A 13,059-nucleotide genomic window follows, 5' to 3' on the forward strand; every position below is an offset into this window, starting at 1 on the left:
GAGCCTTTGGGTCATCAGTGCACTAAGTGTGGATGCCGTGGGTGAAGGCAGGGCTAGCCTGTACCGCTCACGGATCAGCTCAGCGGGGCTTCACAGTAGCTTCCTTTGCTCCCTGTCCAAATGAACAGAAAACAAGGTTCATTTGGAAGGCTGCTGGGGCCTGCACTTGGCTCTCACGCGCGTGTGCACTGAGCTGCTGGTCGGGGTGCTCCCGAAGGATGACAGGGCAGTGCTGCAGATCTTACTGGGCCTTCCTGGGAGACGGGATGGCTCGTTGCTCTGGACACGAGGGTTGCTCAGCTGACAGCGAGGTTTCTGTACCGTACTTGAACATCAAGTATAATTTATGCAGACTTTGATTTCCCTTAATTTTCCTCCATAAAATCAAGGGAATCTCCCTTACACTACTACATACTTGCGCTTCTTGAACAGGAAGCGGATCTGCCAGCTGACTGCGTTCCTCAGCTTAAGGGGCAGGGTCGGTATTTCTAGGAAACACATGATGAAAGGTAAAATGCACTTGCTCTTAGCCAGAAGGCTGTGATGAAAGGTAGAATGGAGCGCGTGTGCATTTAGTTACGGTCCACTGAGGAGGAGCTTGGAGAGAACTTAGGAAACTCGTGCACAACCTCTAGTTCTGCATTGTCCAAGTGACTGAGAATGAAACCCAAGGAAAGTGGTGTGCTGTCATCAAGTAAAAGGAGCAGCTGGACACGGCCGGGGCGGAGAGCAGCCCTGGGCGCTGGCCGGTGCACTGCCTGGGGAGACAGGAAGGCAGCCTGGCAGCTGGCACCTCCGCGCACACGTGTGGGAGCGGACCTGGCAGAGAGATGCAGGGACACAGCAAGGAGGGTTGACAGCACAGCATTTTTAATTTGTATCTATAGAAAACAATTATATAAGCTCTCTAATAGAGGATTATAGAAATACATTTAATATATAATAGTGTACTTTCGGGTACTTACTGTGAAAATAGCACATTTATTAGAGAGAATTTTATGCCCAAAGTCCTTGTTGGCGTTGTAAAGTACACCCATTTGCTTTTCTTGCAGTATTTGTTATCACAAAAAGTAAAAGTACCCACCACTCTCCAGCGTTCCTCATCAAAGTGTCCTCCTCTGGAGCGGCAGTCCCCAGAGTGCTCTGGCACGCTCACAGCAGTCAGACACTCCAGAAAGCACGAGCGTTTCGCTCCCCAGGGCCAACCCGGGTGCTCGTGACGGCATGGTCCTCGGAGAGCAGGCCTACATGTGCCTGCACTCGTGTCTCGTGCACATGGCTTGCCGTTCGATCCTCCACGTGCCTTCCTCGTAAGTGCAGTGGCATATGGTACATTCGTCGGTCTTCACTTCTCTGCCAGCTGGGATGACTGCAGTTTCTGCAAAGCAGTTGGGTCCTGAAATTCAGAAAAGATGTCTTAAACTCTGGGTGGGCACAAATACGTGAAGGCAATCAGCATTTCGGGGCATCTGTCAGGCACTGTCACAAAGGACGGTGGAAAAGTTAGAAATCATATCAAGTACACTGGATTCTTTCTGAAATGCAACCAGCGCATTTCTGTGACAGCACACTGTTCTCCAGCATCGGGCCGTCTCTTCCTAGGGCCTTGAACACAGCCGAACCAGCAGTCATCTGAGCGAGTGATGTCTGATCGTCTCCGAGGAGGCATGGTTAACCAAAACCTTCCAGGGAGCATTCTGCTTGTCCTCGTCAGAGGAGGCTTCCGTGTGCACAAGGCTCGAAGGAGTGTGAGAGCAGAGTAACCCCCCTGCTCCCGGAGCAGGTCCACAAGCTTCCCCGACCTCCAGTCTGGGCCCCTGGTGCAGGTCTGGCCCCACCCACTGTGGCTGGGGCACCGCACGCGGAGCAGCCGTCTGAGCACGTGCAGGGGGGTCTGTCAGTCTCCCAGAACTGCAGGCCTTCCGCCACGGCCGGTCAGCAGCTCAGCCGGTCAGCCAGGGCTGCCTCTTCAGCACGCTGCTCTCTGCGTGAGGTCAAGGACGTGAGCACACAGGTGTAGAAAGGTTGCAGTGGGAGCTGAGGCAGACGGCTTCTCAGGGACTTGAAACAGATTATGTACAGTATTAAGACATGAAAAGCTGCTTTGCTTCCAAACCCCCATCTAAACTTCAAATATCAAAAAAGAACTATAATAAAATTCAAACACCAGTGATTACTGCAGCCTAAAGTCTTTGAACTCTGAACTTCACCAATTTGCCAAAATTCTCATTTTCCCTATTTCTTTGTTTCTAAAGCCTTTGACAATGTGCTCAAACAAGCAAAATATGTTTAATTAGAATGTGTGAAGTCACCCAAGAGATGAAGCACTTTCATCCGCACAGCGTTTCACAGGGAATGAATCCCCAGAGCGCCAGGGTGAGCACTACCTCCCAGGAGTCGCCACCGCCTTTCTGGTGCTTTGCAGGCCAGCCAGGCCACGGCCCCAGCTCCTGCACGGCATGCCCCGGAGGGGCCCTCCCCCTCCCAGACTAGGTCTTCTTGCCTCCCTCCCCCCGCCCTTCGGACACTGCCCTTGAATCCTCCCTCAGACAACGGGTGGCTCTAACGACCCATTCATTTCAGAATGACTGTCAGAGTTCCGTCTGGCTGTGTGGAGTTCAGTCATCCTAATGTTTGTCCTAAAGATGCACATAGATGCCTGTATCCTTAGAGTCAGGAACTTGTAAGTCCCGTCTCTGGGTGACTACGTCCAGTACTGCTCCTTGCCCTCTGCTACAAGGACCCCTCAAGCCAGCTTCCCTCCCTGCCCTCCTGAGCACTTCTCTCAGAACATTTGTCCTAACACAAGATCTCCAGGAGCCAGGCTAGCGCCACCCAGGAGTTGGCTGAGGAGAGGTTGAGGGGCAGGCCAGGGGAGGCACACACAGCCAAATGCTGTACACGGCTGGCTTTGGGGCTGGGGGACTCGGGGGTCTCTTAATGCTCGGGAAAAGACCATGCTATCCACATGCTGTGACTGTCACACTGAATGCCCTGACTGCCGCACTGCCTGTGTGCCCTGACTGCCACACTGCCCGTGTGCCATGACTGCCATGCTGCCTGTGTGCCCTGACTGCCACACTGCTCATGTGCCCTGACTGCCACGCTGCCCGTGTGCCATGACTGCCACGCTGCCTGTGTGCCCTGACTGCCACGCTGCCCGTGTGCCCTGACTGCCACGCTGCCTGTGTGCCATGACTGCCACGCTGCCTGTGTGCCCTGACTGCCACGCTGCCCGTGTGCCATGACTGCCACGCTGCCTGTGTGCCCTGACTGCCACGCTGCCTGTGTGCCCTGACTGCCACGCTGCCCGTGTGCCCTGACTGCCACGCTGCCCGTGTGCCCTGACTGCCACACTGCCCGTGTGCCCTGACTGCCGCACTGCCCGTGTGCCCTGACTGCCGCGCTGCCCGTGTGCCCTGACTGCCACGCTGCTCGTGTGCCCTGACTGCCATGCTGCCCGTGTGCCCTGACTGCCATGCTGCCCGTGTGCCCTGACTGCCATGCTGCCCGTGTGCCCTGACTGCCACACTGCCCGTGTGCCATGACTGCCACACTGCCCGTGTGCCCTGACTGCCACACTGCTCATGTGCCATGACTGCCACGCTGCCCGTGTGCCATGACTGCCACACTGCCCATGCCCTGACTGCCACGCTGCCCGTGTGCCATGACTGCCACACTGCCCATGCCCTGACTGCCACGCTGCCCGTGTGCCATGACTGCCACACTGCCCATGCCCTGACTGCCACGCTGCCCGTGTGCCATGACTGCCACACTGCCCATGCCCTGACTGCCACGCTGCCCGTGATGTGATGCAAAGGACAGGGATGGTTTCAGCGCCAAGCGAAAGGACTGGGAATCTGTCCCACTTGCATTTGGAGCCGTCAGCTGGCTTCGCTATGAAGGAGCATGGGTCTCATTAACCTACTAATCTGACAAATCAATGAGAGAACACGATAAATACTGACGACACCGGTCTGTTCTCAGGCTGTGTGGCGCCTGTAAGTCAACTTGTGTCACACAATGTTTACATACAAGAGTTTTCTGTCTTAAGTAATTTCTAAAACAGAAAACTCTGTAACAGTTAAGCAAGCAGATGGCACTGGATACTCACACCAAGTCTGTTTTCATCTTCTTTTCAGCTTACCAAATGACATGAAAGGATCATTTATTTTAAGGAGAATTGAAATACTGAAAAGTTTTATCAGTTAACTGGAGTTGGAATATATAAAATTACAATTTTTAAATATTTGAGCATCTTTTAAAGTGTCTCAGTTTATAATTTGTGGTGTATCTAATAGCACAAATAAATTATGGATTATTTTAGTAAACATTACTGTAAAAATGATTTGAATCAATAGTTCAGCAAGTGGGGAAACTTCCGTTCAAGCTTAATTCTGGGGCCTGGCGCAGTAGCCTAGTGGCTAAAATCCTAACCCTGCATGCACTGGGATCCCATATAGGCCCTAGTTTGTGTCCCGGCAGCCCTGCTTCCCATCCAGCTCCCTGCTTGTGGCCTGGGAAAGCACTAGAGGATGGGCAAAAGCCTTGGGATCCTGCACCCGTGTGGGACCGGAAGAGGCTCCTGACTCCTGGCTCTGGATTAGCGCAGCTCCAGCTGTGCTTGGCTTCAGCCGCTTGGGGAGTGAATCAGCAGATGAAGATCTTCCTTTCTGTCTCCCCTCCTCTCTGTATATCTGTCTTCCCAATAAAACTTTAAAAATCTTTTTTTAAAAAAAAGCTTAATTAGAATTTTTGTAGTAGAAATCCAATCAAATGCAAGGTGTTGGGGGAAGGGTAACTCGCTCTGAAGTCAGACGGTGGCGGTCTGGTCGAGACCAGCACGACCTACGGAGGGAGCCCGAGGATTCGAAGAAGCAGCACAGGTGCTGAGTCGCACGCAGCACAGGTCCTGACCACCTGCCCGGTCTCCCCAGACAGCCCAGGCCGTGGCAGATGACAGCAGCCAGAAAATTATGGTAAAATGCTATAATAAAAGTCATGTGATGCCCCTCCCCTGTTTTCTCTCTCCCCTGTGCTGTGTCGCGCTGCGCACACCTGTCTTCCCATGATGGCATGAGGCAACACGATGCCTGTGTAGGAAGACGCAACGAGGCCCGTGTCCTAAGCCCTGTGAGGCAGTGCCACTGGGTAGGGGTCAGCGGGAGCTCAGGCCTTGAACTGCAGCTGCTCTGACATCGGCGATGGCCACCGAGTGGCCAGTGCTCAGGTAGAAGGCAAGAACAGCGCCAGCAGGACGAAACCTAAGCAGGCCGGACACTGGAATTGCCCGACATGGAATTTTAACTTAAACTTCCTCACCATTCTCAAGAACATAAAGGACCAAGTGTTCAGGGGAATGGGAAGTAGAGAATCAAGCGACAGTCCCAACACTGGCAGTGTACCAACAGCAAGAAGTCACTGCCGCAAGTCAGGCAAAGGGGACGCCTCTGAGACAGCGGGCTGGAAGAGACTCGCCAGAGCGAAGCCCCGGGAGGGAGGGGCTGGCAAACAGGGAAAGCACGAGGCAGGCCTGGAGGGCACGGTGCTGAGGTCTGACCCGGGCAGGTGTCTTAGCCTTCAGGTTTCTGCAGCACAGGCAATGCTGCCAACGTAACATGGGAGCAGCCAGTGCGTGGGCGTGGCTCCGTGTGGCCCAGCAGGCTGCTGGACTGGCCGGGGAGCACAGCGGTCCACCTGTGGTCTAACCTGGGTGAAATGAAAGCACCAGCAGCGAAGGAGAAAACGGGGCACAGGCAAGCATTAGCCAGAATGTGGTCAGGAACAGAGCCTCGGGAGACAAGGGTGCAGCGTCCCATTCAGGCAGAGAAGAGCTGCTCTGCCTGTAAAGGAGCGGGCTTTGAGGAGAGGCCCTCGGCAGGTGGCAGAGCCGGAGGAGACGGCTCGGAGGTTTGAATGCAAACAGTTAGACGTAGCTGTTCAAGCAGTGTTCTTCAGGAAGCCAAGTGCCAGTCACGGCTTCATGTGAACAGGTGCTGCGAAGCTTCGCCTGGCCTGCGGGCTCATCCCAGGCGGAAGGAAGGCGTTTGGAAAGAGTTGGAAGAGGTGGATGGACAAGCTCACACATGTGCGAGGCTGCATGGAGAAGGTATCGGCTTCTTGCCCCATTCCATTCCACAGGGTGCACTGTGAGGACACTCTAAAATTTGCTGGAAAATGAAATCAAAGATCATCTTGATGGAAAGACAATTGGAATCTCTGGCTGGGCGTTTCGCAGTATGCATGTCCTGTGCATCGTTGAACCCTCTTAGTGTGACGGTCAAGGAAGTGTTTGGAGGAGCAGTGCTGTGAAGTCTTTGGGGTGACCGGAACACCAGTTAACGTTTCTACCTAAAGGGCCCATGAACACAGCTGGAGCACCCACTGGGGAAAAGTCAACACTTTCAAGTTAGGGAAAACACTAAAATACCCCGAATCACCAAGATGCCACGAGCTGAGAGGGCAATCCACCCAGCACATGCAACAATGGCAGAACACGTTCCTCAGCCGCAGCCAGGCTCCAGGAGATAGCAACCAGGCCGCAGGGGCAGACACCACCAGTGGGGACTGAGAGGCCATTGGCGTACCTTAAAATGACGCCCTGTGTCACACGACAACATGAGTGGAAGCGGAGGGCACAGTTAGGATGAGGGCAGATGTGAGGGGTCAGGGTGCCCGGGTCCTTTCTGTGTGTGACTCTGATATGCAGCACATTTGCGGAGCAGGAAGGCCAAGGACAAGTGACTGAGGAGCACCTGTGAGCGCCGGCCACGAGCCCACTGAGAGCCAAGATTCTTCCACGTCATTCTCCCCCTCGGATCTGGCAGCATGCCAGCAGTGGCTGCAGGCAATGGCGTAGTTCCTCCCAGCTCCCCTGGGCACTGGTGGGCAAGCAGAAGGCTCCATAGCCCCCACCAGCCATGGGAACAAATATGGTTAAACGCACTTGAGCCTGGAAGACCTGTCGGGGGACCCGGCTGGAGCCACAGCCGTAAGAGCAGCGCAGGAGAAGCAGCGCATGGGTGAGTCGAGACGCCGTGTTCAAGTCGTCCTGGCAGGTTGTGTCACATCCTCCAGATACAGTGACTCCTCAGCTGCAATTAAGAGGATCGTTTCCAAGTTAATTACACCATATTTATTCCTACCAACTAAAACTGTGTTGACAGGTAATGACTGAATACAGACACAGCTGTCAAGAGGGAGAAGGGAGCAGGTGGGGCTAAAAATAGGAAGCCACCCTGCTGCCTCCTAAAAGCAAAAGGAAACTTCTCCCTGGCTCTTGCTGCTCCTGCTTCTCCGGACATGTGCTTAATTAAAGTCCTAAGTGAGCTGGGAAACACCTCGGAAGCATCCTGCTGCCGCCGCCAGATGGCATCTATGTGAGTTGGCAGTCTTCAAGAGCTTCGAGCTACAGCTAAGGATTTTCAGAATCCGGGAAGGCAGGTCTTGTTCTCCCACTTCATAGATGTGGAAACCGAGACTGTGTGAGTTCAGCTTGCTCAGAGGTGCTGACATGAAGTCACAAGCAGGGCATTCAAACCAGGCCTTGCAAATGGGAGGCGTGCATGCCTTCCACTCAGTCAACTGGGACTTCTCATAAGGAACGTTTGCCACAGTTTTCAGCAGTTCTGCTGTTTGGTAGGTGAGTGTGTAGAGGCTACGGACCCAGCCATGCAGACCAGGCAAGGCCCCTCCCCCAGATACCAACAGTGTCAGCTGGCAGCGACCTCTGGATATGCCTCACTAAGGTTGTCTTGTGTTTTGCCATGCTTCTGTGCCCAGATGCACAAAGTCGGCATCAGGACGTAGCATATCCTGTCTTAGTATGAACAAGAATACAGCCAAAGCAATCATGGTATGCTCCTGTCTGTGACTCTTAATTGCCTGCAGATCCAGGAATCAAGCTGGGAATGACAGGAATGTGAGATTTCGGTTTTAGACTGTTCAATAGTATCCAACTCTTTAGGTAAAAGGTGGTGGAACGTTTCATTAGGATCCATCTTTGCAGGTGGGAGTTCAGCTCAGGGACCCAGATGCTGGCTGAAACACCTGTGGCCTGGATAGTGCCCACTGCTGGCTCCTGGCTCCAGCCTCCTATGGCACAGGGGTACTGCTCATGCAGCTGGGTGCCTATGGCCACGCTTGAAAGCTCAGTGGAGTTTCTGAGTCCTGGTTTGAGGCTTGGCACAATCTTGGCCATTGCAAGCATTTACTTGAGATGTGAACAAATTAATAAGAATGTTCTCTAATCTTTCTTGTGAACAACTTAAGAATGTTATCCAATTTCTCTCTTATAAAAGATAGCATAATAAACATCATCATTCATTCTAATTTTACCACTTAAATTTTTCTGCAAAACTCTGTCTTATTTCTGTACCACCTCCTGTATCTTGTAGAGGCTGTTTAGAAGGCTTTCCACAATGCTTCCTTATCTGCACGTGCTCAGGGCTGAATTGTCCAACCTGTGCGTGCTTTCAAGGCTTTGATGATTTGGATTGCCAGCTCATCCTGCACACCATTCTTTCCTCTAACTGCTTTCAGAGTTGCTCTGCTGAGTCCCAGGAGTTTATCTCTTATTATGAGGTTTTTTTCAACAGGGTTTCCACCACAAAGATCAGTATAAAGTAGGGCGCATGGCGTTTGGTCCTCTCTGGTGGGTGATGTTGCCGAATCGTGGCTCACCACACACAGTGTTTAAGCAGCCATTTTCTGTGTTTCAGACACGGTCATGGTTACCAAAGCTGGCACTCTGGGCCTGCAGCCTCACCTGTTGAGGCAGCAAAATCCCAATGGTTCAGGTTGCCTTTTGCTCCGGTTCCACATTTTGGTTTTATATGCAGGTTGTTGATGTTTGTGCAACTTTGTAGCCGTGCAGCTACCATCCTGATCACGAGTCAGGAAAGTATGTTGTCCTGGAGTTTCCCTGTGCCTTTTCCAGGTGGTGATGCTGTCACCGTGTCCCGTCCCCATGCCTGGCTTTCCTGTTCCTGAATTGCAAGTCCCACAGTGTATACACGCAACCAAGGCATGCATACCTCCCTTGCAGTACGGGTCGTTTCTTCCACCCCCACCCAGAGAAGGCCTTCACAGGTTGAAATCTCTCTTGCATCAGAAATAAGCTCTGCACTCAGCCTGGTGAAACTGCCCGTCACCACCGTTCATCTCTGGATTTCGGATGGAGGTTCTGCAGTGCCGTCTCTACTTGTGTGATTCAGATAGTTTGTGAAATGGAAACAAGAACCAGGTAGACACAGACCCTGAAGTTAGATGTGCTTTATCTCCTCTGCATCGTTTGCTCATGTATGCTTGAGGGGACGGTCGTCAAAGGACAGCTGGCGACATCTACAAGGGTAACTTGCCAAGGGAAGCCCAGCCGAGGTCTCTGTAAGTAGATGCAGAATCAGCACTGAAAACGTCCCCCACAGAGGACAGCGGGGAACCAGATGGTTTCACTGCCGACATGTCAAACACGAAAAGCATGATTAGCGCATTGTAACAGACTAGAAGGAACAGGGTCGATGGTATGTTAGGTGGCAGGGCTGCCCTTGACCAGACCTGGGCAGAACCTTCTCCAGGCACCTCTGAGGACTATGGATATGAAGGTTTTCATAAATGCCAGCAAGCTGACCCTGAGAGCACATTAGAAACAACTGTATGGCACGATCAATGGGGATTTATTCCTGAATTCAAGGGTGGATCAATGGCCAAGAGTCAATGAAAATAATGGACCACATGAAGAGAGAAGAGTGTGAGAAGGAACACAGGGCCACCTCAACGGAGGCAGGAAAGGCGTGTGACATGGGACAGGAGCAAAGCACGGGCGGGAGAGAACAGAGCAGATGTGAAGGTGGCTTTGCATGAGCAACTACTCTCACCATTCAACTCAGGGACGAGACAGTGGCGGCCCTCCGCCTCCCCTGCCCCGAGAAAACGAGAAGGGTTTCCAATTCCTCCACCACCACCTGACAGTATTCTAGATGCTTTAGTCATGCGCATTAGGCAAGGGGATAAAGCAGGACTCCCAAACACCCACAAGAAGCACGTGAGGGCTCCTGCTGGTACTCAGCCGCGTGAACATGCAGGTCCAGCCACGTTTCTGTGTACAGCAATGTACAATCCAGACAGGACAGAAGGGCAGTCGGCTTCAGAACAGCAAGCAAAACAGCATTCCTAGCCACAAACTTCAAGCTGAAAGCTACAGAATGTTAAAGAAATTAAGCAAGACTCAAATAAATGGAAACATATCCCATGCACGTGGCTTGGAAAGCTTGATGTGCTCACGACAGTCATACGATACAAAGCATGACACCTATCGAAATTCCAGAACTCATTGCTACGAAAGCAGAAAGGTCCGTCCCCCGAGGTCACATGGAATCAGAACTCTGAACACTCAACATAGAAGTTACTACAAAGATACGGTCATCAAAAATGGGATAGCAACATAAGGACAGATCTGATCAACGATTGAAACAGTCAAAACTACACCCCCACCTGCCAGCTCCACTGCCTGGGCAGAGGCCTCCAACTGGTGGGGGACAGCCCAGCGAGTGCATGACCCCAAACGCAAGTCATGAAGCAAAGGCCCAGGATCCGTCCATGAACTTTTAGATGTGACACCAAAACATGAGCAACAAGACAAACACGAGTAACTTGGACTTCGGTAAAATTAGAAACAAACAGAAGAAAATGTTTGCAAATCATGTGTCTGATGGCTGCCCAGTGTTCTGAATGTGAAGGCTACACGCAAGAGCAGAAAGATAAACAACCGAGCATAAAAAACAGGCCAGGACTTGAATAGCGATTTTCCCAAAGACAAAGCCACTGAGTGTGTTAAAAGCTGCTCAGCCACATTAGTTGTTAGGAAAATGCAAATCAAACCCACGATGATATTCCACTTTACACCTACTCATCTGTTATAATAGTAATTTCATTTTCAAAGGGAAAATAACAGCCGGTGAGGAGGACGTGGGGAAATCAACAGCCTTCTGGATCAGAAACTTAAACACAGAATTACGTGGCAGATGGCGGGGTCCACTCTGATTCACACGACTGTCCCCGCGCCTAAAGCCCAGCATGAGCGTGCTGGCCGACGCGGTCTCCCCAAGGCCTTCCCTGTGGCTCCCGCGCGGGCAGCCCCATGCTGGCCACCAGCCACGGCCTTGCCCGGTGCACGGGGCACACACTCCTCAGAAGGACACTAGCCGCTGTCATTCAGCTCATCCCTGCGACCACACAACACTGGAGACAGGTCCCCTACAGAGGGAGGTGATTTATCTGGGCTTGCAGTGGGGTTCTCCGTCCTGGCCTCTGGGAAGAGTGTCCTCGCTGGCAGGGTCCCGAGCAGCACAGGGGGAGTGTGCGTGCCTCGCTGTCCTGTCCTGCTCCTCAGGGAGGCTGACCGGGACACCTCAGCCTGAAAGTGTGCCAAAGGCCCGCTTAAGCACACCATTGGGTCGAGCGTTTACCTGGCTACTCCCATAAGCTAAGACCTTGGAGACCGAGGCTTTAACACATGGGTCTTTTGCAGGCACTCCACGTTTCACATACAGTACAGCGGGGCACGGTAGGACAAGGGCTTCACCCTTAGGTTTCCACATGATTCTTTCTGCACCTCCAAGCAGAGTGATGCTGGGAGTCCTGGCTGCGCCATGGGAACGTGGAGGGGACCCACCAGGATCGGTGACCTGTGAGCACTGAGAGGACAGGAACTCACTCCCTGCCGTGTGGGCTGGTGTTCACCTGTCATTATCACCAAGCACCAGACAGGCAGTGAATGCCATGCCAGCCTGGGCACAAGGGCGCACAGTGACGATCAACCCTGCACAGCATGGAGCCACGCCGTGTGCAACGGGGCACATCCTGAACACATTTCACAGTTTCACTACGTGACATTCACCAGACCCAAGAGCAGGCAGACTGTGCCCACTGTGCCAGCTTCCTCTGTGGTTGCCAGTTCTAGTCTGGCTTCTCCACTTCCCAGGCAGCTCCCTGCTAATGTGTCTGTGAGGCAGAGGAAGGCAGCTTGGGTCTCTGCAGCCCTGTGGCGGATCGGGGTGGGTTTCCAGGACCCTGGCTCCTGTCTGGCCAGTCCTGGCCTTTGCAGCCCCTTGGGGGGTGAATCAGGAGATGGAAGAGCCAGCTTACTCTCTCCTTCCTTTCTCTCTGTAACTGCCTTTAAAATAAATAAACAGCATCTTTTTACAAAAGAAATGAGATATAAAATGTGTGAGGCTACGGTAAAAATGCTTTCTACAAAGCCAATAAAGTGGGCCTCAATTACAGGATATATTTACCCATATGGGGGTACTTCAAACATTCATGGAAAGCGGAATGAAAAACTAAGTTCATTTTTGTGTAAAATTGTTTTGAAATCAGCACAGAGCTTCTTCACAGTAGACACTTTGTGAACTTTTAAATACAAACACGGATTTCACATTTTCCACCCTAAATCATATTGCTTTTCCATATATATGTATATATAAACTTTTGTATGCATATATATGCCTCTTATGTATGTATATAAACTTTTCATTTATTTGCAAAGCAGGAGAGAGAGACTTAAGTACAGTGAGTGTGGCTTTGCAATGAGAAGTGGCTGGCTTTTCAGGGTCTTTGCAATGTAGACTGGTTGGGGGAGTCCGGGGGGCTTCACACGCCCCTGGAGCTGAGGAACAAAGCCACGGCAAGTGCCCCGCTGTGGGAGGACTCTACCAGGGGTTATTTGCCACATCCTAGCAGGCGGTGTTCCCCGGGGCCAGAAGCCAGTTCAGATTTCAGACAGGCAGGTCCTGGGAGGGAACAGCTTGCCTGATGCGCGCTTCTGGAGGGAGCCAGGGTCCTGAGCCCTGCCACCCCCAGGAAGCCTGCTGTCTTCCCGCCGAGGGCTGCTGGGCACAGCAGCAGCCTCCTCCCGGAAGACACTGTGGTCCTCCCTGCGTGCTTGAGGAGGGAGTGTGTCCTCACTGCGTGCTTGAGGGAGTGTGATGGAGCAGGGGGCCCCTGTAGCACACAGCTCTGCACTGGGCCTCATGCACAGCGGTTCCTTGTCTCAACTCCTAC

General features: G+C 52.5%; 1 protein-coding gene across 1 annotated transcript in view; it reads right to left on the minus strand.

Moving 5' to 3' along the window:
- Positions 1 to 1,244: 1,244 nt before the first annotated feature.
- Positions 1,245 to 13,059, minus strand: part of VWC2 (von Willebrand factor C domain containing 2) — a 47,057-nt gene continuing 35,242 nt past the window's right edge. Inside the window, exon 3 of the mRNA XM_040964997.1 lies at positions 1,245 to 1,396. Coding sequence (XP_040820931.1) covers positions 1,245 to 1,396 — 152 coding nt within the window. The remainder of the gene's footprint in view (positions 1,397 to 13,059) is intronic.

The sequence above is a fragment of the Ochotona curzoniae genome, unplaced genomic scaffold (assembly GCF_017591425.1).
Source record: "Ochotona curzoniae isolate NIBS_2020 unplaced genomic scaffold, NIBS_Ocur_1.0 scaffold_3835, whole genome shotgun sequence".
Classification (NCBI taxonomy): Eukaryota; Metazoa; Chordata; class Mammalia; order Lagomorpha; family Ochotonidae; genus Ochotona; species Ochotona curzoniae.